Source organism: Meles meles, chromosome X (genome assembly GCF_922984935.1).
Source record: "Meles meles chromosome X, mMelMel3.1 paternal haplotype, whole genome shotgun sequence".
In the NCBI taxonomy this organism is placed as follows: domain Eukaryota; kingdom Metazoa; phylum Chordata; class Mammalia; order Carnivora; family Mustelidae; genus Meles; species Meles meles.
Window position 1 is genome coordinate 83,750,100 of NC_060087.1, and position 27,579 is coordinate 83,777,678.

General features: G+C 45.5%; 1 protein-coding gene, 1 long non-coding RNA gene and 1 pseudogene across 7 annotated transcripts; 2 read left to right on the forward strand and 1 right to left on the reverse strand.

Moving 5' to 3' along the window:
• The first annotated feature begins 8,183 nt into the window (after window positions 1-8,183).
• LOC123935472 lies at window positions 8,184-9,707 on the forward strand (annotated as a pseudogene).
• Window positions 9,708-14,041: 4,334 nt separating this feature from the next.
• LOC123934481 lies at window positions 14,042-16,941 on the reverse strand. 4 transcript variants are annotated; one of them, XR_006816800.1, is made up of 5 exons: window positions 16,843-16,941; window positions 16,443-16,532; window positions 16,000-16,118; window positions 15,595-15,691; window positions 14,042-14,686 (listed from the first exon to the last, which is right to left on the reverse strand). It is a non-coding gene; the product is annotated as an uncharacterized LOC123934481 (long non-coding RNA). The 4 variants fall into 4 exon arrangements; XR_006816799.1 differs by lacking the exon at window positions 14,042-14,686 and having other exon boundaries at window positions 15,551-15,691; window positions 16,000-16,108; XR_006816798.1 differs by lacking the exon at window positions 14,042-14,686 and having other exon boundaries at window positions 15,551-15,691.
• Window positions 16,942-21,953: 5,012 nt separating this feature from the next.
• Window positions 21,954-27,391, forward strand: ARMCX3 (armadillo repeat containing X-linked 3). 3 transcript variants are annotated; one of them, XM_045996398.1, is made up of 4 exons: window positions 21,954-22,087; window positions 22,619-22,698; window positions 23,000-23,060; window positions 23,670-27,391. In XM_045996398.1, the coding sequence occupies exon 4, from the start codon at window positions 23,819-23,821 to the stop codon at window positions 24,956-24,958; it is 1,140 nt and encodes a 379-aa protein (XP_045852354.1). In that variant the 5' UTR covers window positions 21,954-22,087; window positions 22,619-22,698; window positions 23,000-23,060; window positions 23,670-23,818; the 3' UTR covers window positions 24,959-27,391. The 3 variants fall into 3 exon arrangements, with proteins under 3 accessions (XP_045852354.1, XP_045852353.1, XP_045852355.1); XM_045996397.1 differs by having other exon boundaries at window positions 23,000-23,050; XM_045996399.1 differs by lacking the exons at window positions 21,954-22,087; window positions 22,619-22,698; window positions 23,000-23,060 and adding an exon at window positions 23,117-23,392.
• Window positions 27,392-27,579: the final 188 nt, after the last annotated feature.

The following is a 27,579-nucleotide window of genomic DNA, read 5'->3' on the forward strand; positions in this document are numbered from 1 at the left end:
CTCTACATTATCAAGTAGTTATGTGATGACAGTAAAGACGCTTTTAAGACTGAAAGCACTCACAAAGTTTATCTCCTATGGACCTCCTGTTAGGAGTTATTTGAACATGTCTTCCAACTAAACAAGGTAGTACTCAAGTCAAAAGAACTACAGAATCAAGGAAATGGTGATCCAAGCTTGGGAAAGCAATGAAGGTTAATTTTAAGATAACACCAAATAGCACATTGGTTGACCAGACCAAAGTGGAACAAAATGGCAGAGAATTTGAGGTACTGGGTGAACTCATGAATAAAGGGAACTTGGTAAAATTAGTTGAGAGGTTAGAAAAATTAGAGTCAAATAAGGGAGGAAAAACAGTTAGCAGAACCTCTAAGAAAATATTACAGTGATATTTCCCAATGAACCATGCCTTCTTGTATCCATACCATTGTGTAGTCAGTCCCTTCCCACACTGACGCTGGACCTGGCCTTGTGAAACTTTTTGGGCAGTTTGAACATGAGCAAACATGACCCATGAAGAGGCTTGAACAGTGCATTTTCCATAGGGCTTGTACTCTTCCTACTCTGAAACCACCATGTGTGGAAGCCCAAGCCAGGCTAACCTGCTGGAGGAAAAAACAAAACATGTAGAATAGACATGAACTGTTCCAAATGAGGACCCCTAGAAAGAGCTGCCAGATAAAATACAGGATTCCCAGGTAAATTTGAATTTCAAAGGAACATAAAACATTTTTTCGATATAAGTGTGCCCCAAACATTGCATAGGACAAACCTATAGTAAAGCAATTATTATTTATTTGAAATTCAAATTTAACTGGGCATCTTCTATTTTTGTTGCTATCTATAGCTACCTTAGCTACAGGAAAATCAGCCCTCAGCTAATCTGCCAGCTGACTTCAGCCACATGAATAACCTCAGGCAAGATTAGCAGAAGAACCAACCAGTTAAGCCCAGTGCAAATCCCTGATCCACAAAATAATGAGCACAAAAGATGGCTGTTTTAATCTACTGAGTTTTGGAATGTTTTTTTTTGTTGTTGTTTGTTTGTTTGTTTTACATAGCAACAGACAATAGGTATACAAAAGAAAAATGTGTACTTGCTCCAAATATGCAACATATTAAGATAGAGTTCAGCATTTGATGGTGTATAAGGAAACAGAATCTATGGAATCTCAAAATTAAGAACAATATCCCTTAAGTGACTCAAGTGCCTTGACCTTGGATTCCAGAACATTTCTAAGAAACTATAGTGGGCTACATTAAATCAGAAGCTAATCCCAGATGTCTCTGGAATCTGACCATTCCAGATAAGATGGGGCAGGTTTGAACTACTCGTAAGTTATTGAGTACATATCTCCAGGCTAAGCTTCATTTGTACCCCGATAAAATGTATACCTAGCTCAACCACACCAGAAGACAGGAGATAAGTAGACCACGGCTGCAGGGCTTTCAGAACACTCTGAAGTGACCAACTGCATAAAGACAACCCCCCAATGTCCCACAAAAGATCTAGGTTGAACTTGTGAAAGCACCTGAGAGAGTCAGTGGTGTCATCACCAAAGGAATGCCTTTATGGGGTCTTGAAAGCAAGAGGAGCTTGCCCATCTAATGGAGGGAATGCTGCTGATATTTCTTCTTTATATATCATATGCATATCTAGCTATATCATCCATATCTACATAGTAAGTTCCAGTTTACTTTTATATTATGTTCTATAACAACTGAGTCTCCCAGTAAAGTTTTCTGCTTCAAACTCTGAAAGTTGAAAATCATGAACAGAATTTAGATGATTACCACTATATAAAATGATGCTCGTTGTTGAGCCACGTAGCATCCTAATACTCAAGTCTCTTTTGTATAGTTATAGAAAACGACTCACATATCACTTGGGGATGATATTTCAAGTTGGCAAAAAACTTAATAAAATACAGCTGGTAGAACTAGGTATGTAGAAGATGATGAAAGAAGAAAGGACAGTAGAACTGGTATCCTCATTCTATAAAGTGAGAAGTGAACAAATCTTGGTGGAAGTTTAGGAAAAAAATAAATGTTTATATATATCATTTAAAGCTGCATTTACTTTCTGTATTTTAATTGATTTCATGGCCTATTTACTCCTTAAGAAAGAAAGCTTCCTAAGGGCTATCCCTGTCTTGCTTGCTACCAAATTCCAAATGCTTTAAAAAGTGTCTGGCACACATGGTGCTCAATAATAGTTGTTGGCTGTATGATTAAACTATGATTACTAATAATACTATAAGCATTAGGAATAAGAATAGGGGGAGGAAGAATTCTGAAATAAATGAACTTCAGTGTCCTATTTTCATAGCAGAAGGTCATTAGAGGTATAAGTGTATTTTTGGCATTTTGAAGATAACCTCAACAGTAGTTCTCAGTCTTGGCACTACTAACATTTTGGGCTGGAGACTGTTCTGGGTATTGCAGGATCCCTGGCGTTTACCCACAATACGTTGTTAGTGCCCTTGTCCTCAGCTGTGACAACAAAAAACGTTTCCAGTCACTGACAAATTTCCCCTGCGGGTGCAAAATTACCCTGGTTGAGCACCACAGCAACAGAAGGAGCTAAAATCAGAAAAGGTAAGAAAGGTTGCCACTGGACTCTAGAGAGTGGTACTATGTCTAGAGAAGAGCAGGAGGGGAAATTATTCATTTTCATCATAAATTCTCTACTAATTGCATTGTTATCATATGTATGTATTGGTCTGAGAAATACTAATGTTTATAGAAAAACAGTAGTGAAGTGGAATCAATGAGACTTTGAGACAAACTAGCAATATAGGGTAAGGGAGAAGGAAGAAGTCAGTAATTACCAGGTTTCTGGCAGGGGCAACTGGGTGGATGGTGGTTGTGTCCATGGACACAGGGAAGACAAGAGGGGAAAACATTTTGGTGTGGGACTGGAGAATGATGGCTCCAATTTCAAACATGTTTACATGAAAAAGCTGCAAGATATGTAATCTGTAGACATTAAATAAATTAATCTTGAAACTCAGGATATATTGACATATGAGTCATTAACATACAGATGATAACTGAAGCCGTAGCAATGGATGAGTTTCCTGAAAAGAGAAGAAACCTGAGAGCAAGATATAGAGTGTGCTACATTCTGATTTTTTTTCATGCTTCTGCATTTTAAAAATTAATTAGGACCATATTGTAAAGGTTGTTTAATTAATTTTAAAACAAATTTCTCTTTCAAAACATAATGCTTATTTATTGAAAATATTTAAAAAATAAATAGATAAGCATGAACTCCTATCCAGAATCAGAATTGCAGCTTTAATGCTAGACAATCAAATTGAGTGGGCACTGAGCACTAATTACGTGTGAGACAGATGGAGATTCAATAGTAAACAAAACAGTCACCATTCTTGTGTTCATAGAGCCTACCATGTAGTGGGAAATACAGGCAAAGAAAACAGAATATACAATGGAGTCTGATGAATGCCAAGAAAATTAGTGCTGAACAGCCACTTCAACTAAAGATGCAATAGGATGCGATTTAAGCATCTTTTGTGTTACTCATTCTTCTCTTAATCGGCATGAGTTCAGTTGCCAGGACAGGAAGAAATTGTGTTGCATGTTTCTTTGCCCCCTGTGCTGCGTAGTAAGATAGCTCAGAAAGGCTGACAGAAAACATAGAGTTGTTTGCCTTCCTCAGCCTGACTAGAGACTGTCAAAACCAAGTCTGGGCATATACTGAGCTCTAACTTCTTCACAGAGAGCATCTCTATTAATTTAAATTGGTTTTATGCTTGACAGTCTGTTCAGTTAATTTTCCAGGAGCTCTCTAGTTGCATTTCTACATTCTCAAGTCAGCCACTAGATAATACTGAATTTCAGAAAGGGGAGAGATGGTATATGTATTTCTTTCTTTTTTTTTATTGTAGTAAAGACACTTAATGTGAGAAATTTCTTCTTAATAAATTTGTGTATTTCTTAAAGGTAAGAAGCATGCACAAATTGACAATAAAAGCCACCACGGAGCAGAAGATCTGTAATAAGAAGCATAGACAAATGGGCAAAATAAGGAATACAGTGACAGGTCAATTTGCAAGAAGTAATCTGTCTCCAAGGTAGCACTGGAGATCAGTCTTCCCCCAAGCAGCAAGAAGAGGAGAAACTGAACATTCAACTGCCTCTTAGCTACCTCTGTCTAATGACTTGGGGCATAAGGTAAATTCTTGGTTTCAGGGAAAACAACTCGGAACCTTGTCCTTGATGGATTTTCTAAAAAAGAACTGGTTCCATGAAACCTGATATCCCTTAAAGATGGGGAGTCAAAATGGAATAGCACAATAGATAAAGAAAGGTAAGGGAGAGAAAGAGAAAAAGGACCTGAAAAATGCATGGCAGATAAAGAAAACTCATCTGGAAAAAAGTAGGTGAAAATTGTTACCAAATATTTTACCGTGAATTAGAAAGTTTTAATGAAGGAATTAAGCAAGAGCTCAAGAAAGGGATGGCAAGATAAGAATGAACTGCGATATGAGCTGTCAGGCCTCGGGGAAAATGTAAGAGAATTACAAAGAGGAAAGCAAAAATGACAGAAACACAGGGAAAAAAGAAACTATAGCAAAACTCTAGGAATTAATGTCAAGTCTATGTAAATTTAAGACAAACACCAAAACAAATGTGGTGCTTATGGTAATGGAACAAATGTAATGGTGATAAGCCAGATGAAATAGAAATGATATAATTAACAGCAATTGGGAGAGGAAAGAAAAGGTGGGAGGTAATATAAATATGTTGATTTTCTTATCTTTAGTAGCTGCAGTCAAAAGATACCATCTAAAGCAGACAAACCTGGAAAAGAGTCTAAGCATATTCAGTAGCACAAAGGGAAACACTAAGATATATAACTTAATCAATGCAAATTGGTGGATCAAAAAAGGAGAGGGAGAAGGGAAGAAAAGAAATACATATAATCATTGAATCATTATTTGCAATATCAAGAAAAAATGGGGAATAAAACACTAAATATCCACACATAGGGGACTGACAAAATAATTATGACATATTTATGCCACAAAATACTATTTGGTTGTAAACTAAAAAACAATTTTATGTTATGATATCAAAAGACTGACAAGATTATTATATGTGTGTGAAAAATATATATATAACTTTCTCTGGACATGTGCACAAGAAATGGGTAATATTGCCTGTGGTGGGGAAGCACTGGGTAGTGGTGACAGAGGTGGAAAAGAGATTTTTAATGTATACTCTTTGTTATCTTTTGGACTTTGAACCAGTAGGATGTAACTTATTTTTAAAAAAATTAAATTTAAGATGAAATGTAAAGAGTTGGTTGACTTGTCCTTGCACAGTCTTGTGGATATCATGCTATGTGAGTTGCCTGATAGACGCTTTGTAGAGCTTCCTAAATTCACATACAATGTTTCTTGTTCTAACCCCCAAAGACTGAGGCAAATATATAGCAAGGGCAGTGTTCTGGTTGCCCACTTGGCCCCCTGCATCCCTGCCCATTCTTAGTCCCTTTAGCAAGCAAAAATGATAATGTTATAAAAATATGTAACTAAGCTATATATAATTCCCCCTGTAAATAATGTTCTCATGTAGCTCGTTCACCATTAAAGCTACCTAGAATTATAACCTCACACAAGAAGTAAGCTACTGCCTATACCTTGCTCAAGAAAATTGAGTTCTCAAAGCTAATTTTAAAAACTCATAGCCATCGAATATTACTCAGCCATCAGAAAGGATGAATATTTACCATTTGCATCGATGTGGATGGAACTGGAGGGCATTACGCTGAGTGAAATAAGTCAGTCAGAGGAAAATTACTATCATATGGTTTCACTCATATGTGGAATATAGGAAACAGCAGAGGACCATAGGGGAAGGGAGGGAAAACTGAATGAGAAGTCACCAAAGAGGGAGAAAAAACCATGTGAGACTCTTATTTTTTATTTTATTTTTTAAAAAGATTTTATTTATTTATTTGACAGACAGAGATCACAAACAGGCAGAGAGGCAGGCAGAGGGAGAGGAAGAAGCAGGCTCCCTGCTGAGAAGAGACCCCAGATTTGGGGCTTGATCCCCGGACTCTGGAATCATGGCCTAAGCCAAAGGCAGAGGCTTTAACCCACTGAGACACCCAGGTGCCCCCCATGTGAGACTCTAAACTATAGGAAGAAAAAAACTGAGGGTTGCTGGAGGGGAGTTTAGTAGGAGGATGGGGTTATTTGGTGATGGGTATTAAGGAGGGCACATGATGTGATCAGCACTGGGTGTTATACTCAACTGATAAACTGTTGAACACTACATCAGAGACTAATGATGTACTATATGTTGGTTAATTGAACTTAAATTTAGAAAAAGAAAAAAAAACCTCATAGCAATCAATTCAGAGTTTTGCTAAATTCCAAAAGCTCTCATTACATATCAGAAAACAGGCCTGGAAGACTGACAATAGATCTTTGCTAGATGCTATCTATAGGTAGTAAGAGCTTGGCATCTAAAGGGAGTGTACCTAGGAGAGGAATTTTGTGGAGGGAGAGAGAAGAAGGAATCACAGCCAGCCATGTCTCCTGACTCAAAATCAAGCCCCAGATCAAAACTCTGGGAGGGAGGTGGGATGGGGATTAGAAATGACTAGATCCGATATTGGAAAATCTCAGGACATCGGGGTTAGTTTCTCACTTTCCTAGGCACGAACTTCAAAAAGTGTGGGGTCTGGCACGGGGCAGCCCAAGTGGCAGGGTAGAAAAGGCTGAAAGAGAAGGCTGGTGGGAACACCCCCCCCACCACTTCCCTTACCTCCACATGCCCTCCCTGCCCTGTTTAGAAAGTCAACAAATCCATCTACTACCCAGTTGAAGTCTGGATAGTGAAAAATACAGAACTTTAGGTACATATTTACATATTGACAATTGATCCTTGTGAGATGCAAATATTTATTCAAAGGAAGATACATGGCATGGTTATTTGAAGTACTTAATTGTGGTCATAACTTGAGCCATCAAGTTACCTTTCCTTCCTTCAATATCATCCCATATCCATGCATCCAAGAACAAAGAACAATAGAATACTGACACCTAAATATAATGGAGACCTTGCCAGGGTTAAAAAAAACATGACTGAATAAACCAGAAGAACCAGTTTGAACTACTCCACTGCCAGGGGAGAGGGAGCAAGAGGATATAAAGGTAAACTGAAAAAAAAAATAGAGTTTGTAGGGAGAGTTGGGGGCAGAGAGAGCATTGTGGAACAATAGGACTTAATTTTTGTCCTTTTTCCTTTTCCCTCTTTAGGAGTGACTGTGGTGAAGCACTTGACCATTCCCCTTTTTTATTGCTGTCCCCAAAGCAGTCAAAACCACAGATAATGTCTAGTGTGTTGGCACATGGACTAAGAACAGTGGAATCGAAGTAGAAGTGCATTTTAAGAGAAGGTATAAAGACCATGCCTATTCACAAGCTAACAAACCCAGACAAATACATGGGACAAAAACCCCAAAAGAAATGGGAAAGATCATTATAAAAAAAACTTCACTAAATGGGAGAAGGATTTAGATAAACGTGCCTAGATGAGAAAATTATAAAGATGTCAATGCTTGCCAATTAACCCATAGACTCAGGGCAATTTCAATGAAAGCATTACAAATAGGATTCTGCAGGGACTGGCGGACAGACGGACGGGGACGAGTCCCCTGGCTTGCCCGCCGCCGCAACGGTGGGCCGGCGCGGGGCTGTGTGGCGAGGCCCGATTCCTGCAGCGCAGGCGGGCAGAATCACGGAGCTCCGCGAGCCTGAATCGCCTGGACTCTTGCAGTTCCTGGCGGATTGAGTGCCACAAAGCAGACGCGGTGCACAGCAGAAGCTTATGATTCTACAGATGTTCTATGGGTGACAAAAGAGCCCATCGGTGGAGGATCCTATCTCACCCAAATCTGTGGGAGTGATTTCCCAGCAACTGCTCTGGTTGATACAACCCAAGAACAGGATTCTTTTCTTTTTGGCCACTAAATGCCTCAGTGCACCGCACACTCCACGAGGGAAGAAGGGCGGAGCTTCTTGGATGATGATGGGCATTCCGCTGGACAGAATGAGGGCAGAGTGTGACATCTGCACCACAAGGGTGCAGTGTGGACTTCCTCATCTCCCTTCCCGTCCCGCTTCCTGCCTTCTCTATCCACCATGGTGTTTGGTGAGTTTTTCCATCACCCTGGACAAGAGGAGGAACTTGTCCATTTTAACTTGGCGGACGGGGGGGGGGGGGGGGGGGGGTGGAGTGGCGAGGCAGGGGGTACTTTACGCAGTGGGTTGACCAAAGCAACCTCCTGGATGGTTTCCTTACACCAGACTCAGAAAGCTGCTCACCTGCCCCTCAGAAGAGGCCATTCTGGAGCCATAGGATGACTGACTACAGTGAGACCAATAATGAGTACTATTTTAATCGGAACACCTTCTTATTCAGTTATGTTCTGAATTTTTGTTACAATGTCATTGGAAGCTGCGATGTTATTGGAAGAACTGTACGTGTTTTCTTTCTGCCAGGAGATGGAGTACTGGGGCATCGAGGAGCTCTTCATCACCTTCCACTGCACAAGCGCTACCAGGAGCCAGGAACGCAAGGAAGAAAACCACAGAGAACTGGGACCAGAAGAGCAATGACATGAGTACCAGCTCCCCCTATGAAGAGTCTTCTCTGAGAAGGAGCTGAAGAAGTTTGACGAGAGGTGATTTGGTCAGTTCTGGAAGATCTGGATTCTAATGGAACACCCAGCCTACTGCCTGCCTGTCTGCCAAGATCATTGCTATCTCCTCCGTGAGCGTGATGCTGGTCTCCATTATGGCCACGTGTGTCCACAGTATATCGGAGCTCCAGAATGAGAACAGAGAAGTGAATGACCCCATGCTGCAAGACTTGGGGACCACGTGCAGCTCTTGGTTTGCCTTTGACTTTGCCTTCTGGTTGGTTGCTGTTCCCTGTCAAAAGAGATCCTAGAAAAATGCTCTGAACATAATTGACCTTGTCTTCATTATTTCCTTCTATGACACTTTGGCTGTAGACACCAAGGAGGAAGAGTGTGAGGACACTGAGAACATGGGCTAGGTGGTTGAGCTCCTCAGGCTTGTGAGGATTTTCCAAATTCTCAAGGTTGCCTGGCACTACACAGGACTTTGGTCTCTAGGTGCCACACTAAGACACAGCTACCTATGAGGTTGGGCTGCTGCTTCTCTTTCTGTTTCTGGGCATTCCCATCTTTTCTGTGCTTATCTACTTTGTGGAGAAAGATGACCACATGTCCAGCCTCACCAGCATCCCCATCTGCTGGTGGTGGGCCACCATCTGCTTGACTACTGTGGACTATGGAGACACCCATAGAATCACCTTGGCCAGGAAGCTTATTGCCAGCACATGCATCATCTGTGGCATCTTGGTGACTGGGTGGGTGTGTCCACATTATCTTCAGCAAATTTTCCAGAAGCAGAAGGACACTGATCTGTACCAGTGCAGTGAGGACCCACCAGGGAAGTGTCATGAGCCATCTTACTTTAACATTAGAGATATTTGTGCACACTGGATGCACGTCTTCACTATAGTCTATCTTCTGTGGGAGCTGTGGTGAGCATCCCAATTCCACAGATGCTTCAAGCATCAAATACAGTGAGAATGTTTATAACACAGCATCCTGGGACAATTATACTGCAAAATGAACAGGGACCCTTGTGCCTATATCTTGTGTCCCTTCCTAATGTTAGGTTAACACAGCTTTAATAAACCTCAGTGGGTTCATTAAAATAATTTGATTGTCAGGGTATACCTTTCAGCCATACGTGGGGGTTTATTGCTCCAAAATGATAGACTCTTCTTTATTTTCCTCAGTAAAGTGAATTAAATGCTTGTTCGGAAATTATTTTTTACGAGAGAGTTGAGATAAGATTTTGGGTAAATGGTATTGGGTGACATTTATTGCTATGGCTTATGTATCAGTCTGTGTTTGTCACCTACTCACATTACCTTAACTGTTAATTACTGATAAGCAGAATCAAGGGCCAAAACTGAAGACTACATGCATGTTAGATTCACAAAATGAGACAATGCATGTAAATCCATGTTCATATTCTAGACATGGAAATTAGGACCCTAATTATGGGGGAAAATTGGATTCAATAATAAAGGCATTAGTATAACTAATTATTCTTTAGAGAAAATAAAGATACAAAGTCTACCTATACACAAATATACAAATGTACACAAAACATATGTACACAAAAACGCACACATTACACATACATACCACTGGTAGGTTAAAAAAAGGAGCTAACTCTAAAAGAAAACTTTATTTATATTAGAAGGAAATATAGGCAAAAGTTTTCTGTAAATGTGGGATGTGAAGACTGTCCTAAAGAAACAAAACTATAAAAGTAAAATAGAAAACATAGACAAAACCAGAAAACTTAAATTCCAGATTGATTGAATGTACCACACTAAAAAAAAATTAGGGGAAAGAGTTGAGAGAGACCATTGCATCATGTGAGTTCAACATGTGACAACAGTCATAATTCAAGTAACAGCTAACGACTACCATGTGCAAAGTACGTTAAGTCTATACATAGAAAATGAACTTGCTCTACTCTCACACAAATCAAGTAATTTTGGGAAGGGAAGAAACCAGTCTCCACTTTCCCATGTTGCTAAAGTCAGCCAGGGGACAGGGTTCCTACATTTCCTGTGGGCCAGAATGTGTCCCAAGAAGGAACCGGGGGCAGAGGCCTGCTCACAAGCACTCACACTCACCTCCCTGCTAACACACACAGCACCTACCATCGGCCCCCCGGTGAGCTGAGGGTCCCCGAGTCCGTTAGAGGTTCCTGGGAGGAAGGTGTGCCTCGGGGGAGACTCACACCAGGGAGCCACAGAGGGGATGCTCGGCTGGGCTGGGAGCATGAGAGTCCCAGATGTGCCACACGGCAGCGTGAGCCCAGAGTGATCAATGGTGCTGGGTTAACCTGTTATCCGTGGGGCGGAGCAGAGGGGGGAGAGAAGTAAAATTTGGGTCACCCCTTCCAGCTTGCACAGACGTAAATTCCAAGTTAATCTGTGAGACAACCCTTTCAGTGGAAGAGTGTGAAGGAATTAGGAAACCACACAGGAGACTCTGTCTGTAATCAGGGCATGAGGGAGGACATCCCAGGCCACACACAAAAACAAGAGGCAGTAAGGGGAAAGGAGCCTGGCCTCAGGGTGCCCCAGAGGCCATGAGCAAAGAGAGGAGGGAAGTGACAGGATGTGAGGTGAGGCCCGCAGCATGTGTAGCACACGAGGGACTGGCTCATCCTCAGCGGGACCTTGCTGGACTGCGGTGAGGCACTCGCCTGCATCCTAGACCAGCTGCACTGGGGGTGGAAGGGAGCCTGCAGCCAGCCCTGGTGTGTGTGTGTCCAACTGTCCACTGAACGGTGCTGTGGCAGCTTAGAGATTGGCCTGGTGAGGGCCATGCCGCTCCGTGGGGTGGGCACCTCAAAGTGAGGGGCTGGTGGGGGAACTGTGGGGTAGCAAGCCGGGGAGGGCACTAGGAGTCAGTGTGCAGCCAGTACCTGCAGGCACCTGATGTAGACGTCACCGGGGAGATGCCTGAGAAGCAAGACCAGGCCTTTGGTGGAGCTGGAAGGCAGTCCGTGGGGATGGGCCCCCCAGATTTGCCCCAGAGGCAGGCCAGGCTGGAGCGGGCCCCATCAAGGCAGGGCCCTTCCCCCACACAGTGTGCCAAGCTGCAGCTTTGATGCCCTTGTCAAATGTTTACCATGGGGAAGCCCGGAAAGAATCTGTTCCTCGTAGCAGGCAGGTGGGCAAGTTGGCAGGCAGGGGCAGGCAGGCATGGGGCTTGGTGGTCCCATGCCGTTCCATTCGGCATTACGTGTCGGGGGTGTACCATGGTCTTCCTGCTGCTGACAGCCTCCGAATGTCTTCATCGGGCCCTGACTGGCAGGCATGCCCCCGAACCCCCTCCACTGCCCCTGGGGCTCCTGCCTGGCACAGCAACCGTCCACGGGATAAAGGGCAGACCAGGGGCCTGAGCTCCCAGGTGCAGGGGGAAGACTTTGGGAAGGGCAGGGCCAGCAGATGCACAGGAGGCTCTTGCTTCAAGCCAGGACCACAGCCTGGAGACCCTTGGAGGCCAACAGTCTTCCCTGTGACAGATAGTCACTCAGGAGATGAGCAGACAGTCTCCAAGGCCCTCCCTGTGGTAGAAGTCAGCGGTGGCCTGAAAGGGCCAAGGGCCTGCCTTGGAGATGGGGGACAACTGCCTATGGCAGCACTGGAATGGGGGTCTGGCACAGCGCAGAGTGGGAAGGCGCCTGTTAATTTGGGAGCCCGAGCCGGGAGGAAGGAGAAGACCTGCCTCTGTGCTGAGATTCAAGAGGCTGAGCACAAACAGGTGTGTCGCTGAAGACAGCATTGGCCCAGCAGGCTCCGCTTGGAGTGTCCAGGGCACTCCTACTTGGGAAACATTGCCCAGTCCACCCGAGGCTGGCTTGGGAGAAAGGGCTGGTCGCATTAGCAACTCTTAGGAAACAGGACAGCCAGCAGAGGAAGCCTGGGGAGGGGTGGCAAGCTGTGTGTGTGTGTGTGTGTGTGTGTGTGTGTGTGTGTGTGTGTGTGTGTGAGAGAGAGAGAGAGAGAACGCGAGGGAGCGAGCAAGAGCGCCCTGATGGGGGTGTGTTGTCTCAGCAACCACAAGTCACATTCTGGCCACCCAAGATGCCAGTGCCTGGTGAGAGGTGGTGTCCCCGTTGCAGGGTGGAAGATTCCCCAGAGATGGTCCTGGGACCTGGCAGGCCCCCATACCTTCTAGTCAGCCCAGAGACGGTAGGGGGTTGGGGGGGTCGGTTAAAAGCTGAGGGGTTGTAATCCACCTGCCAGCCAAACTCCGGGAGAAGGGAGGAACCGATACAACTATGGTCTTTGTGGAGGAGAGCATCAGAAGGCAGAGCAGGCACAGAGTGCTGATGCCCAGGGCACAGTGGCCCAGAGCCACATCCCAGAGAGACCAGGAGAGGGCACCAGGCACAGAGGCAGCGCTGCCCAAGGGAAGTTTCTTGTTGCCTGTGTTGTGGGCCAGGGCTCAGGGAAAGAGGACCACTGCTTGACACGTCAAAGACACTCAGAGAAGCTGGCTTTGGTGATGCAGGGGCCCAGGGTTGCTGGGAGAGGTCTGGCAGTGTTGGGAAGAGTGGCAGCAGGAGGCGTCCAGATCCACAGAATGGGTCCATGCACAGGGCTGGGTTCCTCCTTTCCTGCAAGGGGTGCCAGGAGCTTGGATGGGGGTGACGGAGATGTGTCTCCCAGTGGACAGGCCATAGCCCTGCCAGGCCCCCTCGGCGTCTGCCCCACCACCCTGATGGGGAGTTCATGGAGGGCTCCACCGGCCCCTTCTTGGATGTCACCAAAGGGACAGAGGAGAGGGCAGAAAAGAGGGTCCCTCGAAGGAAGAGGGGACCAACCCTTCTCCCTCTGCCAGGAATTTGGACTTGGGCTCCCAAGGAAGGGAGTGGGCCTGGAAGTAGGTTTAACAGCTGCTTTGCAGGGGAGGGAGAAGGACGCCAAGTGGGCACGCAGCGAGCGGCAACCATCGCTGCCAGTCTTGTGCGTTAAATGCAGGGGGATGGGTTGTCAATTGGTCCCCAAGGGTGTGTAGACAGACCCCAAGGCAGGATACTGGTCCTCCTGCCCAGGCTGGCAGTCAAGGAGAAACACCTTCATGGAGGGATTTCTCTGCTCCAGGTGCCAGGCACAATGCAACCGGCTTCACAGGTGTTGTGCCCTGCGTCCTCCACGAACCCCACCTTTGCTCCCTGGCTTCTGCCCCGGCCCCCAGCCCCTTCTCCTGAGCACCCCAGCCCACCTCTACCCCTGCCCCCTGTGAGCACCTGGTAAGAGTGCCCCTGTCAGGGAGCAAAGGCCCCAGGTGGTTTGCCTTGGTCACCTACTTTTGTCTTCCTCTGCGTGTAGGCTGTCAACTCAAGGACAAGTTCCATGTCCCGTTTTTGCCAATCAAAGCACACAACTTTATTGATGATACATACAGATGAAGGCTTGGGTGGAGGAGGTCAAGTCAGTAGAGCACAGAGGAGGGGAGTGTCCTTTGTGGATGACTAGGTTTACCATCCATCAGCTCGCAGAGAAGGAGGAGTCAGTGGGAAAGAATTCAACGTAAGAGGCAACAGATGCGTTTGCAGCTCGAGCCCCGACACACGCCTGGTCTCCTCAAAACAATCCGGCTGACACAGGGAGACCACCGGAGGCAAGACCTCCCTGGCCATGCTCTCATAGGATGTTCTGTAGGCACAGCTGGCTGCTGAAAAGATCCCTTTACCGCAGGAGGAAGGCCGCAAGGGAGTAACTGACAATGCACTTTGCCTGCAGACTGCAAAACCAAGAAGTTACTCAGAGCTCCCGGGGGGACCCCTGCCTGGCCCAGAAGAGCGTGGTCCTCGGTGGAGCAAGTGTAACTTTCACCCCGTGATGTGGTGGCTAAGGCCGGGTCTTCAACAGCACCCACTGCAGATTCTTTGAATGAGAACACAGGGGGGTGTTCTCCAGCAGGGTTTTGGGTGGATTCGGTTCCGTTCCGCTCCAGATGGCCCTCTACGAGGCCAGGGTGTCAGGGAGAAGCTGTGTGTTTCCGTTCCTGATCAAGAGGGACATGAATGAGAGCAGCGTTTGGGCACCCAACGATTCCCCTGCCAAGACCCGCTTTCCAGACAAACCCATCGACAGTTTCAAAGCCTGAACCTCAGCACATCCCCTCCCCTCCAATATCAAAGGGAACTTCAAGTCTGAATCGGACTTGGCAAGCATGTTATTAATAACTGTCATGCTTATTAACAAATCTAATCCGGCCTGCTGCAGAAATGAGTTGCAGCAACATGACACAGTCTCCCGACACACTTCACTGATGGACATCTTAATCTGGCCCTGGTTTTCAACTCCTGCATTCAAGTTATCCAGAGTACAGAAAGCCTTCTCCTTAATAGGGTCGGGAGTGGGGATCGTGTTTCCAACAATGGAGAGGCTGGCCAAATGACTATTGATATCGTGGCTAAATGAAAAACCAGCATCCTTGGGCTGAGCAAACCACATTTTTCCCTGAATGGAAGGATATTTAGAGAGGTCAAGTACACACCTGAAATTTCTAAAGCTTTGAGTGCTCCAAGAATTTTTATGTTCATAGGGGAATGGGCGCTGTTTTACTGGGTGTGTTCGGTTGGCCTTGCCTCCACCTGAGGGCCTGTCCTCGGTGCCACCAGGGGCCCCCGGTTTGGTCCAATCCCCATTCTCACTCCAGGGCCGAGCCATAGTTGTGAAATCAAACCAAAGCTCAGGTTCCTCCTCATCCAGCTCCTGGTCATCATCCCATTCCTCTTCCTCCTCCTCCAACTTGTCACTGTCATCTCTTCCTATGGTTAGTTTGTAAACACAGTAGCAGGCACCAGCCCCAATCATCAGTCCTGCTGCCATCCAACCCACTTCTCGAGCCCTGCCCATGCTCAAGTCCGTGCCAGTCTTTGGACAGGACAGGAGAGGGCCTTGTTCCACCTGATTCAGGAGGATTCTGAGGGCCAGGGTGAGTAATGGTGGAGCAGCAGTCCTCTTCAGCCTCTCCTGGGCTCCCTGTAGCTCTCCTGTGATGAATCTATGGGAGCAAAATGGCATTAGGGCATTGTGTTGTGTCTGAGTTTGTGCCTCACTATACAAACAGAGTGGAATTTGAGTTCTGGTTGAGAGAGGTGGATTATTAGGAAACTAGTTCTTTGTTCCTTTTTGTCATCCTCTAACTACCCCCAAGACCCAACATTTCTCTTCCAGGCCCTACAGAAAAGGGCAGGGGATGGGGCTGTGCTATGATAGCCAGGAAGGTGACACGGAGAGGCAAAGGCTCAGGTAGTTTCCTCCACCGCCACCCCTCCCCCAAGGATTCACAGGTAGGTTTCTCCCACCAACCTCTACCAAAGTCAGGTAAATTTCTTCTTCCCTTGTCTTCTGTTGTCAGCACTCCTTCCGCGGAGACTGATGGACAGTCTGGCAGAAGGTCGGAAAGACAGATAGCTGGCTTTGGGGAACTGAAAGTGTGGTGGATGGATCAGCATTGAGAACGCGGGTCCTAATACCCGCTTTTCTGCATTTTCAGCTTTTGACTTTAAAATATTTCTCACACCTCCCCGACTTTCCAAACGCTGGGTCTTCCGCACCCCCCCACCCCCTTATCGTCCGCCATTTCCCCAGCAAAGGCCGCCACACCCCTTTCCCTGCACTGAAATGGGAGGGGGTGTGGAGAAAGAAGGGGCCAGGAGAGGGCGACTCGGACCCAGCCCGCGCAGATACCAGCCCTTCCTCCTCCACCACCCCCAACGCCACCCCCAGCCAGGGTCCAGGTCTCATCTCACCTTCACACGGACCTGCACAGTCCCAAGGCAGTTTGCTCCTTCCCTCCGCACGACTTTTGAGGCGACCTATGGGCCAACAGACCTACAAACCTGCAAACAGACAGGAAACCGAGGGGACGGAGTGCTTGGTGGACGGAGCAGGACTCGGGACACGAGTACCGTGATTGTTGCACCTTTCTTTGGAGTCTCTGTTTACCGCCATTCACTCCCCTCAACCACCCCCTCCCCGAAGTCCTCCGGTTGTCTCCACTAAATGGGCACTAAAGGGGCGGGGGGACGGTATTTAGAAAGTAGGCGGGAAGGGGACCCAGCCCGGTTGAGCCCGAACCTGGATCCGGGACGCCCTTGGCCCTCTCCTCTCCCCACCCGCCTCTAAGCAGGAGCCCAGGCTCGTACCGACCTCGCGGTCCGGGGCTAGTTTCCTTCTTCCTTCACAGGCCTGCAGAGTAATAGGGGGCTGGTACCCAGACGGAGGCGACTAGCAGGACTTCGGTTCTAGGCTGCTCTTGGTCACGTGACGACCACGTCACCAGTGAGCTCTGGCCCCCAATTTCCACTCCCACAAGCAGTGCGGCAGGCGCCAGCCGGCCCCGTACCTCCCCCCTTTGCACTGGGCCCTGTCACTTCTTTCCTCTATAACAATACTATGGAGCCAGAAGTGGCGGTGGCTCTCTCTGGTCTTTGAATTTGCCTTTCTCTAAGTATACGAAGGGGCCGCATCTTTTCGTGGGTCTGCCATTACTTCTTCTGGGGGGAAATTTCTTCTCCTTTCCTTGGCTCTGAAACGCCTGCCGCCTCCGCCCGTTCCTTAATTTCTACCCCTTTGCACATCCAGTCTCTGTACCAAAACCGGGGTGGGGGGGTGGCATAAAAGGAAGCTCAAGTAGCAGTGAGGTTTTTATTAATATTTTTCATACGTTTATGTTCTGTTTCATCCTTCCTTTTTTATTGACTCAAACTAGACCATTTTGTAACCAGAAAATACAATAAATCTATTTCACTTGGGGAAAAAAGAATTCAAGTTATGTACGTGTGTGTAATAAACAAGATTTTCCATTGATTTGGTTAAATTAATTAGTACCCTGTTGAAAATGTTTTCTACTGACTGCACAGGAAATAGCAGCTTTCAAACAGCATATTAAAATTTAAATGCTTATCTTTACAAACAGAACCAGTGTGCTTTCAGATGATTTATGAATTGGAATCTATAGTGAGGTGGTCAGTGTTTTAACTGTGGCAATTTTTGATAAGTGAATCACTATGCCTTTCTTATTCTTGGCTGAACACGTAGTATTAAGTGTCAGATGGCTGAGAACTTCATAGAAGATCTCTGGATGGCTTTCACTCTGACTTCAAAGGGCTGACTTTATGCAGACCCTAAATTCAGATGAATCTTACCGTTCAGGTGAACTTCAGAAATTAGTAACATTGCAGGTTAGCCTGTCTTTCGTTCAGAAGTTTTTATTTAAAATCTATGCTGAAGTTTCATGGTGTAACTCGTAAACAATCCAGAAATTAGAGTTGTCCCTGTTATTAACACCCCCTGATGAAAATGAGACTCAACAGACATAATTTTCACTTAATCATGACACTGGTGAGGTCGCTCCGGGATCTGTTGTTCAGGTACTGTATGTCTGTCACCATAACAGTCGCTAGTGCTCAGCGTCTTCCAGTGGAGACAGTGCTGAGAGTCTGTGGGTGACTGTGAATCACTTCGACACCCCTGAAATCTGTGCCATTTTCCCTCACGAAAAGCATAGTTGACAGGATGCCAAGCAGTCACCACCGGCTGAGAGAGGCCTTTTCACTCCCTGCCTTCTGTTACAAATTCACTGCACCACCCATACAAGCCCCTCAGAATAATCCCAGAACTCAGGGACAAAGTATGCAGAAGTTAGTCCCCAGACATTCAGCTGTCCCTGCTAGGGAGTCATACTCTAAATATAGACCCTTTAGGCAGCCTCTTTCTTTGAATGCTGAAATCTGACACCCCAGCAGGAAGCTCTCCCTGTGAGGGGCCCCTGTGTGGGGGAGGCCCTTTCAAGAGGTAAGCCAAGGAGCCCAGAGTGCCTTGCTGGTGAATATTCAGAAGTCAAGAACGTATCACAACTTTCTGGTCTTCCTCAAAACTTTTATAGTCCAAACTCCTTCACCAGTATCACTCACACCCCTTTTCTCTAAAAAACAGCTTACCGCTGTTGTTCTGCATCATATCCCTCCACTGTTCTTTTTGTCTCCCTTTACTTTCTTCTCCTAGACAAGCGAATTCTATGTATGAAGCTTTACTGACAAATCTAACTGTCCATCATTCAATTTTTAGTTGCTAGGTAATTATATAAGTGGCTTTTGTTTGTTTTGAATGTATACATTAGAAAGAACTAAGGAGTATATAAAGCTTAACAAAGCTTTAAGGACAAAAGTGCCACTCTTCCCTCTCCTTACAAGTAAAAAATATCTCCCTCCTCCACTTTGGTATGTTTTCCGGTTATTCCAATCCAACGTGTAACTCCCGGCCATCATTTTCCCAGTCTGTCAGATTTTTCCCTGCCAAACCTTTCCCGTTTGAATCCACTCCCTCTCTAAAACGACCTCTACTCCATGGGAATGATAAGCCTGTCAATTTCTCTCGCTTCTTTGTCATTTAGATCTACAATTTCTACCAGGGAACCTAAAAACTGCAATTTAAAATCTACTTTGCTCTCCATTATACACCCATCAACAACTACTTAAGGGCATGCTATTTGCCTGACAAACCGTTTCAAAAGCAAAAGAGGAAAATCCTTAAGCAGTTCCTCAGACAAGCCTGTTAAAAGCTCCTAAGCCTGCAGAAGGCTATGCGAAGCCACTGCCGAAAGGAACCTTTTGGCTCAAATTGGTATGTGGTCCCAGGTGATAGATATCTGAGAGAGTGCCCCCAAATAAAAAAGGATCAGCAGATGCTAACACTAATGGGATTTAGAGAGTGAGAAAAAAATATATAGAGAAGATGTTTATTTTTGAAAGTGATATTACTCTTTGTATTGTGTTATTTGTTTTTGTGTTGTGTATTAGTTAATTTTGTTTGGTTGCAAGCAACAGAAACCAAACCTGATTTAACTGAAACAGTGAGGGAGTGTTGCAGACCAGGGTCAGCTGAGGGGGATAGGCAGGAGGAATTCACAGAAAACCTCTTCAGGATGTCATCCTGCCGCTGTTTTTTAAAAATCTGTATTCAAGATTTAAATTTTAGTAAGAGAGTATGGAGTTGGTCTCCTTTGGGCACAATACCCACCCTTTTCCTTGGGGGGGAAAAAGGGTGATGTAAGGGAAAAAGAGGGGATGTAAAACACAAAATGCACTTCCTTTCTTTCCCCAGAGAGAAATATAAACTGTTTCAGAGGGTTGATTTGCTGGAGCCTTTTAGGACTTTGGATGTTAACCCGTTGTCCAGCTATGAAACGAGATGCTGGGGACCTATGTGCCACAAAATGTCTTGGTTGTGATTTTTCACATTCACTAAACATCAGAGAGGTACAGTTCAGAAATAGTGATGCACAGGATTGTATTCTAAGTCAAACTGACCTGGCTTTCCTGACAGGATTCCATAGGGTTCTATTTATAGTTTAGTGTCTTGCCCTGGTTGTTGCATGATCAAGCCCTGACTTTATCTGAAAGCGAGGTCTCTGTCAAGGAAAGACTCCCATTCACAGAGACTTACATGTAAATCTAGATCTGAACACCCAAACCCACGCATCTCTGCATTCCCTCTCTTTAAGTGGGCCAAAAGGGAAGCTAAGTACCAGTAAGAGTGACAACTGAATAATTTACCCTGAAAAATACAACTGTCAGAGGGTACTGGATGTTTCTGTCCATTTTAACAGTCCATTCTCTCTGTAAGCAAGCTACTACTTAAGAAGCAAGCAACCTCAGAAGTTGCTGGTGAGCCTGCAATCAGAGCAAGGGCACTGGTTCACCTTAAGAAGTGGCTTTCTGTTAGGGGAGCTCGAAGGACTTTTACACATTGTGGGGATGGCTCTGCCAAGGAAAGCTGAATGTTCCATTCATCTTAGCCAGGACTCCCTCTCCCCAGACGGCACTTGAGTGGGAGCTACCAACACTTTCCTCTGACTTTTCTTTTCATACATTCTCATGCTTGAATAAGCCCCATGCTGCACATGATCTTTCTCTGAACCCAGAATCACATAGCTGTTTTGGTTTTCTGTTTGCTAAATTTCAGTCAGATCCTTGTACTGCCTCCTAAAAGTTACACAGAACTTCTCTGGAGTTCTGCCTATTCCCAAACTCTCCAGTCTCTTGATTTACTTCCGTATTATCTGTGGATTGTAAAAGTTATACTCAGATAATTACCTTACATCTGAAGTATTAAGGACAATCTCACTGTAGATCCCAATGTTCTGACATTACTTTTATTACTTTTCCCAATATAAAAAAATGTCAATCATTGCTGACTGGTGAATCACTGAGCTCACCAAAGCAGTCAGTGAAATGGTTCCACACTAATTACTAGAGGCCAGAGGCCGAGTTCAGCCAATTTTATCTTGGTCTCAATGTTCCCCTAATACTTTATTTAGAGGTGATATTCTCTATCTGTATCCAAGTATATTTCGTAATGTTCTTTTATGCTACTTACTTTGTCAGTGCGCACGCCTTTTTGGACAGATACCCACCAGGTAGCTGTGACTCCTGCTCAACCTTCTCTGTATTACTGCCTTCTGAGGGCTCCACACCTCTTCCTTGCTAAGCCATGCAAGTGAAAGTCTGTCACGCTCCTGTTTAGAACACTGGCCTAGTCAGAAGATTTATGCAACCTTAGACACTCTAATGAGCTCATTCAGGGTTGTGTTATGTGCTAGGCCTCAAGACATTGAGATTGTTTGGAGTGAGGTGTGTAACACTCTCCACGAGTGAGAAAATGTGGGGCTTTTGGAGGCCATCACCCAACATCACTCTTCCAACTCCCGCTCTTTTTTTTCCCCCTCAAATGAGAATAACTTTATAGTAATTTTTCTTCTCACAAAAGAATGCAGGCTGGGGCAGGAGAGGGCAGAACAAAAAGAATAAAAAAAGTATTAAGAAAGTTAACACACACACACACACACACACACACACACACACACACACACACTCTCTCACTCCGGGTCTCGTTTTCTAATGGTTTTTCATTTCAGATCTGGGACTAGATTTCAGAGGAAATGGTAGACTTTAATAGCTGGGAGGAGGGGAGGTTGAAGGAGAGGTTGTTGTCCCAGGAGCTTAGGGAAGGAAGAGGCAATTTTTCAAAAAGTACAAGTGGCCAGTAGCCCCAGGGGAAGATGCTGTCCCCTCCTGGTAATCCGAGGAAGGCAAACACAACTACTAAGGGGAGATGGGATTAGCAAAGAAGAAAGAGTAACAAGGCCTGGTGTCGGGGAGGGAATGGAGGGGGGCGGGCCCTCTTCTGCCGCACTGCTGGTGGGAGGGGAAATTAGGGACCCGAGTTGGTGGATGACGTAGATCTCACGTGACCAAGAGCTGACGTGTGCAGAAGTCCTTCTTGTTCTGGTCCTTGTTCCCGTCTGAGTACCAGCTCCCCATTGCCCTGAGGGCCAGCGGGCCTGCGGCGGAGGGAAGGAGGAGGAGAAGGAAATTGTCCCGGATTCTTGCAGGTCAGTGCCTGGGAGATTCCATAAGGTAGGGGGCCAAGGGCGTAGGGCGGAGACCGTCGCAGGTCCCCAGGCGTCTCCGCCGTCTCTTCCACTCTCCGCCAGCTTTCCAAGACATCTGTCCCGCCCGCAGCCCATTTCGATGCTGCGAAATGGTGAGCGGGGGGCTGTCTGGGGAGGAACCCAGAGAACGGGAGTTGGGAATCTGCTGGGAGCTGAGGCCGTCATCCGGAAAAGGAGCTGTGGCTTGGGTGTTGGCCCCCGTCCTTCAGGACAGCGCCAGCGGGGAAAGGCTGGACATTTGGGGAGGGGGAAGGTACAACGGGATATCTGTCGGCAGAGCCCTGAGAGGGGTTAATAGGAGTTAATAGGGGTGACAACCAGGCCTCTGAATTAGGAAAGAGTTTCATGTTCTGGGGACTGGTCGTCCACTAAGCGCTCAGTAGCGGCCGTTTCCCGTCTTTTTGACGGTGGCTGTGTCTTCCTGACTATGGCTCTGTGTCTAGGGGGTCTGAGCCTCTTCTGGGTTGCCAGTCTTTCCGTAGGTTGCGGCACTACGCCAGGCAAGAGAAAAGGAAGGAAATTAACCCCAATCGGTGAAGGTCGATTTGAGGGTAAGACTATCTGGGTACCCTAAGAGGGGCGGGCGGTGCGGGGGGTCGGGGATAGGGAGAAGCCAGAGATGGCAATAATCTAGGTTAGGGCTGAAGCTGAGTGTGTTTCTTGCACGTTTGGGACTGTGGTGAAATGGCGTTCAGGGTGTGTGTGTTTGTGTGTGTGTGTGTGTGTCGCGGGAGGGGGGTGTGGGAGTGGGGGCTGGGGAGAATGACAGAAGGAAAACCTATCAGAGTTTGTTCATAATCCTCCTTTCTCAACAGCACTTAGTCTCCATGTTTTCGATCTGTCATCCTGCAGGTCTGCTGTAGCAGGTGGCACCACTTGAAAAGAGGGAGGAAGTTTCCTCGGGTCAGTAGAGGTCGGTGTAGGGGTGGGGGCTGCCTGGAATGGGGGAGGGGCTGGAAATCAGCCACATTTGGACAAGCTCACCTAATCCTACCTTATTTCCCTAATATCCTTCTCCTTTCAGGTTAGGGAAGGGGCAGACTTCTGCATGTTTTGGATGGAATAGAGGTTAAAAAAAAGTCTTGACAGCCTGAATGGTGAATCAGGAAGGCTATGAATGTGAACAATCAATCCATCAAGCCCTCAGTTCTCACTGGCTGTGGTTTCTCTGCAGATTGCGAGGGTTGTTGGGCGTGGCACACCTCTAGGGGAGGGAAGGAGGGACAAACTTACTGTCTGGAGGAGGTTAGTGCAACAGTGCCACTCCCTGGGGACACCCGAGGTTGGGGTAGCTGAGGGCCCAGCAGAGACTAAGGGCTCCATTGCCTTTATCTAAGCTTGGGGAGAGGGTGGGCTGGGGAGGGTAGAGGGAGGCTGGAAGGAGAAGGATATAGAGGGTTTGTTAACAATCTATGTTTCCTACCAACTACTCATTTGTGACTCTCCTGTCCTTCTGTGCAACTCTCTGCATGGGGCAACACAAAAGAGAAACTTAAACCCTATTTCCTTCCTCCACTCCCAGGTCCACCACCTCCAATATCAGCTACTGTGGCCTTGACGTGGCTGAAGACGATCACCTTCCACAGGCCTGTACGCAGGCCCATAGCCCTCCTCTCCCAGCCTGACTGAATACTCTGTTCCTTGGTCCCTGCTATTGTCAGGGACGATTGCATGGGCTACGCCAGGAAAGTAGGCTGGGTGACTGCAGGGCTGGTGATTGGCGCTGGAGCCTGCTATTGCATTTATAGACTGACCCGGGGAAGAAAACAGAACAAGGAGAAAATGGCTGAGGGTGGGTCTGGGGATGTGGATGATGTTGGGGACTGCCCTGGGGCCCGGTACAATGACTGGTCTGATGATGATGATGACAGCAGTGAGAACAAGGGTATAGTGTGGTACCCACCTTGGGCCCGGATTGGGACTGAGGCCGGAACCAGAGCACGGGCCAGAGCAAGGGCCAGAGCTACCCGGGCTCGCAGAGCTGTTCAGAAACGGGCTTCCCCCAATTCAGACGATACTGTTTTATCCCCTCAGGAGCTGCAGAAAGTTCTTTGCTTGGTGGAGATGTCTGAAAAACCTTATATTCTTGAAGCAGCTTTAATTGCTCTGGGTAACAATGCTGCTTATGCATTTAACAGAGATATTATTCGTGATCTGGGTGGTCTCCCAATTGTAGCAAAGATTCTCAATACTCGGGATCCCATAGTTAAGGAAAAGGCTTTAATTGTCCTGAATAACTTGAGTGTGAATGCTGAAAATCAGCGCAGGCTTAAGATATACATGAATCAAGTGTGTGATGACACAATCACTTCTCGCTTGAACTCATCGGTGCAGCTGGCTGGACTAAGATTGCTTACAAATATGACTGTTACTAATGAGTATCAGCACATGCTTGCTAATTCCATTTCAGACTTTTTTCGTTTATTTTCAGCAGGAAACGAAGAAACCAAATTTCAGGTTTTGAAACTCCTTTTGAATTTGGCTGAAAATCCAGCCATGGCTAGAGAACTGCTCAGGGCCCAAGTGCCATCTTCGCTTGGTTCCCTCTTCAACAAGAAGGAGAACAAAGAGGTTATTCTTAAACTTCTGGTCATATTTGAGAACATAAATGACAGTTTTAAATGGGAAGAAAATGAACCTACTCAGAATCCATTCAGCGAAGGTTCATTGTTTTTCTTTTTAAAAGAATTTCAAGTGTGTGCTGACAAGATTCTGGGAATAGAGAGTCACCATGATTTTTTGGTGAAAGTAAAGGTTGGAAAATTCATGGCCAAACTAGCTGAGCATATGTTCCCAAAGACCCAGGAATAACTTCTTGATTTTGTAGTTTAGAAGCGACACACATTGTAAACTATTCCTTTTTCTCCACCTTGTTTATATGGTAAAGGAACCCTTTCAGCTGCCAATTTTGAGTGATCAATATCATTGTATCATCAATGCTGATGTTTAGCTGAGTTGGTTTTCAGGTCTAAGCTGGGTGAATGAATATCACTACCTGTTCTGAAAACATGTTTGTTGCTTTTTATCCCGCTACGTAGATTGAAATATTTCTACTATTTCTTTTGCGTGACAGTGAACCAGTTGGTCATAAGCTCCCTCCTGTCATTTGCATTAACTTCGTGTATCATCAATAAAGTTGTGTGTTAATGTTGAAAAAGAAGAAAGAAAAAAGGAAGAGACCATCCTTGTCCTTTGGTTTTATAATCTAGTTGGGGAGATAAGAAATACACAAACAAAAAGATAATATCTGGAGCATATACTCATTGTCAAATGTGTGTTCTCAGAGCATAGAGGAAGCAAAGGCTTCTGGGGGATGTAACAGTCAACTATAGATTCCTGGAGGAAGCGACCATCTAAAATAAGTCCGGAATAGGGTAAGTCATCAGGCTTTCCAAGAGTAGGAGTGCGGGGACACTAGGCTGAGAAAGGCATGGAGGTAGGAACCCTTTTCCTATGATAGTCTACCTAGAGTGGAGAGTGTGGGAAATGGAAGTTTGGAAAGCTGAGTGAAGTCAGTTTGTGCAGGGCTGTTGGAATATTATCCCACAGAACACCAAGAGCCATTACATATTTTTGACTAGAAAGGATAATTGGAATTCATATAGCAGTCTCTCACCAGCTGTGCAATGTCTACAAGGGTGTGGAGAAATGGATCCTACCAAACTCTGGTGGTAGGAATGAGTTTACACTGAGTTTGTACGGGTTTGTGGCGGGCCATTTGGTAATACATATATAAGCCTTAAAGTATGTAAACCCTTTGTCCTGAGGAAATAATTGAATAATTGGCTGAAGACTGTATGTACTATGCTATTCATCCCAGCACTGTCCAAAACAGTAAGAATCGGAAGCAACCTAAGTGTCTAACACACTGGATTGCTTCAATAAATTAAGGAACATTCACATGGTATATAAGGTAACTATGTTGAGTCAAATCCATATTGCCAGGAAAAGATACTCATTCTGCATTGTTAAATGAGAAAGGTAGGTTAGATAGCAGTGTTCATCGAATGATTCATTTCTTTTTGAAGATAGTAAAACATATTTTAAGGTAGACACAACTATGGAATTATAGTTATCCAAACAGTAGCTGGTATATTTGAGTGGAAGCATAATTAGTGACATTTACCTCTTTGCTTTTTATTCATCTGTGTGTTCTTATTTGTATAAAATGAACATTGTTTTTTGGGAAGTTTTTGAAAAAGGAAGTGTTGGGAATGAAGCAGGTGGGTAGTACATGTGCTGAGTAGAAAACAATTTAGATTAAAATGAGATGGTTTGAAGTTTCCTCTCTGCGATGCTGGATGAGTGATGAAGATGGGGTTTGTCATGAAGGTTAAATTGAATAATACATGCAAAATACTTTGAATGTTCTCGCACAGAGCAGTTAATTAAGAAAAATGAGCACCTGTATTTCCCTAGAATGCAGGGTCGATAGGTTTTTTTTGGTTGACCTTTGTTTTGCTGGGGGAATTCTGCCATGTGTCAGTGTCATTTAATAAATAATAACAATAAAGGTTAGCATTTATTAAGTGACTAGTATGTAGAGTTCTGTCATTCCTGCAAAACAACTGTTAAGATAATTTCTCCCAGGAATAAGGTTTTCTTATTTCCCAGGACTCAGTGTTTCCTCAGACGTGATCTCATCAGCCACAACATACTCCTAGTGAGATCAGGAAAGGGTAAAATCCTCTGTTCTCTGACCATCTGCTTCCAGCCCCAGGCTTCCACATACTTACCTTAATGTTGTCTATATTAGATGAAAGGGTCAGGAACTGGTTGGCTTCAAGTTGTTGCATATGGTGACTTTATTGAATCATGTCCAAAGTGGAGACTCATTTGACACTAGTTTTACAGATGTGCTCGGGGAAAAGGCAGCTAAGATTTTTCTTGCTCTGTGACTAGGTAGGAGAAAAAGATTTGGGAGGGGAAGAATAATCCACTTAAAATAAATCGAGTTTGAGGAATCCTTGTAATATCAAGATGAAGACAGCCTATTGTCATTTGAATGTATTCAGGGAGCACTTAGAGGGGGAAAAAAAGAAAAAGATTAGGGAGCCACAGGGAGGATGAATGGTAATTGAGGGCATGGAAGTGGATGTGATTGCCAGAGAGAAGGTACAAAGTGTAAGAGTGTAAGTAACCGTGGCCTCTGGAGAGAGAAGCACAGAATCGAAACCGAGTGTATACACTTTCAGACACTTTTATTATCCATATTTCTATATATTCTGTACATAAAATTGGATGGTTACATTTTTTTTTGAATTTTCTCCTAAGAAATATTCATTGGATATACTTGAGACAGTAGAGACAACAAGACTTGTTTTCTTATCCAGATGTGTAGCTGGAACATCTGAAAAAAAAATTCATGGGTTGCCTGGGTAGCTCATTCAGTTAAACATCTGCCCAGGTCTTGATCCCAGGGTCCTAGGATC